This window comes from Diadema antillarum, unplaced genomic scaffold, assembly GCF_040938485.1.
Source record: "Diadema antillarum isolate AM-2024a unplaced genomic scaffold, OU_Dant_1.0 scf00000103, whole genome shotgun sequence".
In the NCBI taxonomy this organism is placed as follows: Eukaryota; Metazoa; Echinodermata; class Echinoidea; order Diadematoida; family Diadematidae; genus Diadema; species Diadema antillarum.
This window is the reverse complement of record NW_027270992.1, coordinates 4,821,575-4,825,608: the sequence shown is the minus strand read 5'-3', so window position 1 is coordinate 4,825,608 and position 4,034 is coordinate 4,821,575. Positions and strand designations below refer to the sequence as shown.

The window sequence follows — 4,034 nt, the reverse complement described above, 5'->3', positions numbered from 1 at the left end:
GTTTCTGGACAGGTCCCTAGCTCCTTGGACCAACTCAAAATACATCGAGTATACCGTAGGTTTTTCTGCAGGTCCCTATAGCTCCTTGGTCGAACTCAAAATACACCGAGTACATCGTAGGTGTTTCTGCAGGTCCCTAGCTCCTTGGTCGAACTCAAAATATGCCGAGTACACCGTAGGTGTTTCTCTACTGGCAGATCCCAAGCTCCTTGGTCTTATTCAAAATACACTGCATACACCGTAGCCACTGCGTAGAGGGAAGAGTTCGTGTACCTGGCTGTTGCCATATTGTCAATCTTTGGATCCCACACGCATCGGCTCGCGACATTAACATCCTGTCCATTCTGCTCTCCAATCACGAGATGGCAGACGATCTTGTACCGCTTGAATCCCATCTTCTTTATCCTGGCCTTGATGACATCGGAAAGGTTGACAGTCAGCGACGGGACCGTCCTCGGGTTGTACTTCTCCGTCTTCAGTCGCATCTCCAGCAACTCGCCGACGAAATCGCGGACCTTGCAGGAGTCGAAGGTCTCTTTCTCCTCGGGCTCCAGCCTGTACGTGTTCTCATACCGGATCCGCGGCACTAGCGGCGTCGACTTCTGGCTCTCCTTTTGCTTCGACAGCCGCGTGGCCACCTGGGACCACACCGAGCCCTTTCTCGAGAACAGTCCGGGGCGAGCGGACGCCACGCTCTCGCCCGCCTCCGACGCAGTCCCGTCTGGTGCCGACTCATTCCCCTCGGCGCTATTCTGCGACACGGCCGAGGGTTGCCGAGCAATTTTCAATAATTTCTTTGATAGCATGTTTCCCTCGAAGACGTAGACCACGTGAAGACACACTGTAGTACACTAATATTCAAGTATGCATACGATGACCATAGATATCGAAATGTCACCACGAGTTCATCCGATCAAGATGGCCGCACCATTGTTTTCGGTGTCATTATTGCTATGTCTAAAGTTCCAATAGTTTCACTCTGTGTGGATGGTTCAGTCAATCATTCAATAACTCCACTCTAGATAAAAAGTTGACACCACGATTATATTAATTCCAGCACATGTGTGCAATACTATCGGAGAACCTTTCAATGTCTATCCAGATTCATTCAGAGATGAAACAGATCTGCACATCCCATGGATCCTTCTAATAGGCGATTTGAGTTATCACAGGCCCTTGAAAACTCAACGACTTCCAAATTCACAGGTTGTCGTGAATCCAGTATATCAACCTTGCGGTTGGCAACTGTTGTGTACACACCTTACTTTCCCCTACCTGATATGTAAATAGAACCAGCATATAGATCGCAACGCCTTTCCAGGTAGACCACTAGTTTCTGCCTACCGTTTGTTTACGCCGTTGCCATACTCGCCCGCGGAAACCCCAATAGCCCTTTGTAGTTTTGAGAATAAACGGTCATTCTATTGCACAACATTGCATATGGCCCCGATGTCTTTTCAAACTCGGCTGTGAGAAGACCCACGTGAGCGCTCATTCGCATCGACAACAATAGAGGCTTCGATTCTTCATTCAGTTCCTTCGGGCTACAAATACCACTCCGCCACGCCGCGAAGAATACCTCGCCCTTGCTTTAAGACCCTGGAATCTGATTGAACAATCAATAATGTCCAATCCGCAAACCGCTATTACGCTTTCACTCGGGAGGAAACTTGCCTACGGACCAACGCACTTTCTCAAAAATTGGTACTCTCAAAGAAGAGGTCCCAGGGGATGCAACAGATTGGTGGCGTAATTCATTATTATTCGCATCGTTTCTCTTCGCCTGACTGCCTCTGCGGTTTCCCTTCAACAGACCGTTAGTTTAATTTGTTTAAATTCTGGTCTCAATGGACACTAAAATGATTAAAAAAATAAAGCCTTCCAAGTATTTCAACATCATTACATACAGGGAAATACCCCCATTGAGAGTACTACTATATCTGAGCTCATGATGAATGAAGAACAATATCATTGCAGCCATTATGAAATTCAACTCGACCATAGAACTTTCGATCTGGAAATCGCTCATTAAACATCGCATGAAATGCTACTTTTGACATTGGGACTTCTTTTGTTTGCACATGCAAACACTAGACATTTGAGACTTTGCGAAAATTAGTACGTAATTTTGATGATATTCCGTATTCACATTGTCAATGTCCAATTGCAAACGATACGTATAGGCCTACTCTTACGATGTCCAGTAAACATTTTAAGAGTGATATAGGAGCCATTGTAACTATATACGCACTGATGAGGTTAAATGAAGAAAATTGGAATACAGAGGTTTTTAAGCAGTGTTTTCTTCTTTATCACCGCAACGGCAGAGGAGGAGAAATAAGAAGTAAACATTACAAATGTATGTACCTTAAGAATTGGAGGAGGTGTGTCCCTATTCAAACGAGGAAGCCTTTGGATCTTTCGAACGGTCTGTTGCATGCTTTGGTAGGAATATTTGGAAAAAATTAATCAATCAAAATAGTATTAGGACAATAAGTTGGTTAATCATTTAAGTTGTAAGGGGGAAAAATCCAGCAAACTAATTTCTGTAAGTGCTGCTTGATTTGTCATTTGCTGATCATATTATAAATCCAATATCTAAGCATAGCGACCAAGCGGAGGAGGGTGTTGGAAGGGGCATCTCCCTCCCATGTAAGGGAGCTATTGGCATTTTGGAATTGAAATTCAACGATTTGGTACATTTTCAATCAAAAAAGTCAGAAAAATCATATTCGGGGAAAAATTGGTTGGCTAAATTTTGGTAACTGTCGACTCTTGTTCCGCAAGTATGTTTCAATGGTGTGTCAGATATGGTTACAGTTTATTCCGAAATTTTTTTTCCCTAAGGTTCCGTTCATCCAAAAATGAAATCAGATTCAAAGGTTCGTTAGTCCGAAAATAAAATAAGGTTCGTAATTCTGACGATTCTTTAATCCGAAAATGAAAAAAAAAAATTAATCCGAAACCGAAATAAGGTTCGTACTTCAGCATGCTTGTTAGTATGCACCTTCTATTCGTTTTCAAATTAACAAACTTTATTTCATTATTTTTAATGAACCAACCTTTGGAATAACGCCGCGAGGAATATTTGGATTAACAAACATCTAGGTATAGGTATAGGTATAGGAAATTTGTGTGTTTCTGAATGACGAATCTTATTTCATGTTCGTATTAACGAACCTTCGGAAAGCGAACCTTACCTTATTTTTGGATTAACAAACCTTTGGAATAACGCCACAAAGAATGTTCGGATTTACCACAAAGCTAATTATTTCATTTTTCGATTAAGGACCATCTAGGTATAGGAAATGTGTGTGTTTTCGGTCCTGCAGTACCCACGGCTCACAAGGGCCGACGCAATGTTACTCTCTCTCTCTTTCTCTCTCGCAGTAATACGCGTGCAAGGAACCATCACCATGAGCAAAACAGTCCTATAGCTTCTCGACACCACCGTACATTAATGTTCATTAGCCGTTCATTCTCCGTCGAAGATACAGTAATTGTTTGAATATAATGGCCATGATTGATTTCGACTTGTCTTCACGGTTGAGAAGTTGATGGAGCAGGTTTCATGGACGAAGTTCAGTCTTGGAGACCTTAGAGCTTGTTTGAAGAGCGAACAAATCGGAAAAAGCACACTGCAGCCAGTGGAATGATGCTATAAAAGGAAGGTGCACTAATTCATCAGTCAATAAAAACACTTTTGTATCTGAATGCACGAGTGTGGTAACGTTTGCACGGCTGTCATGCGGCATACCGGCCCCAAATGGACGACGAAAGTTTATATACAAGCACTGATGAGAATCATAGCATAGAAGTTATAGTTTTACCTATACATTGTATTTCAAACTTATATTTTACAGTGAAAAGCTTTATTTTTTTTGCTCTTTTTCCCGACCTTTGACAATTCGGTAATGTTGAATGCTTGAAAATAATCAAAGTGAAAATGTTCTTGTTGCTGCTGTTTTCCCGCATTTAGTTTTTTTTTTTTTTTTGGGGGGGGGGATTCTAAATAATTATTTGGGAACTCTTAT

General features: G+C 42.1%; 1 protein-coding gene across 1 annotated transcript; it reads right to left on the bottom strand.

Annotated features, from left to right (window-relative positions):
• Nucleotides 1–215: 215 nt before the first annotated feature.
• Nucleotides 216–806, bottom strand: LOC139718954 (dynein light chain Tctex-type protein 2B-like). Its single transcript, XM_071630400.1, has one exon. It carries the CDS (start codon nucleotides 804–806, stop codon nucleotides 216–218), a length of 591 nt encoding a protein of 196 aa, XP_071486501.1.
• Between the last annotated feature and the right edge of the window lie 3,228 nt (nucleotides 807–4,034).

Excerpts from the sequence above, each read along its gene's own strand:
- LOC139718954 (XM_071630400.1), bottom strand. The coding sequence starts at position 806 with ATGCTATCAAAGAAATTATTGAAAATTGCTCGGCAACCCTCGGCCGTG.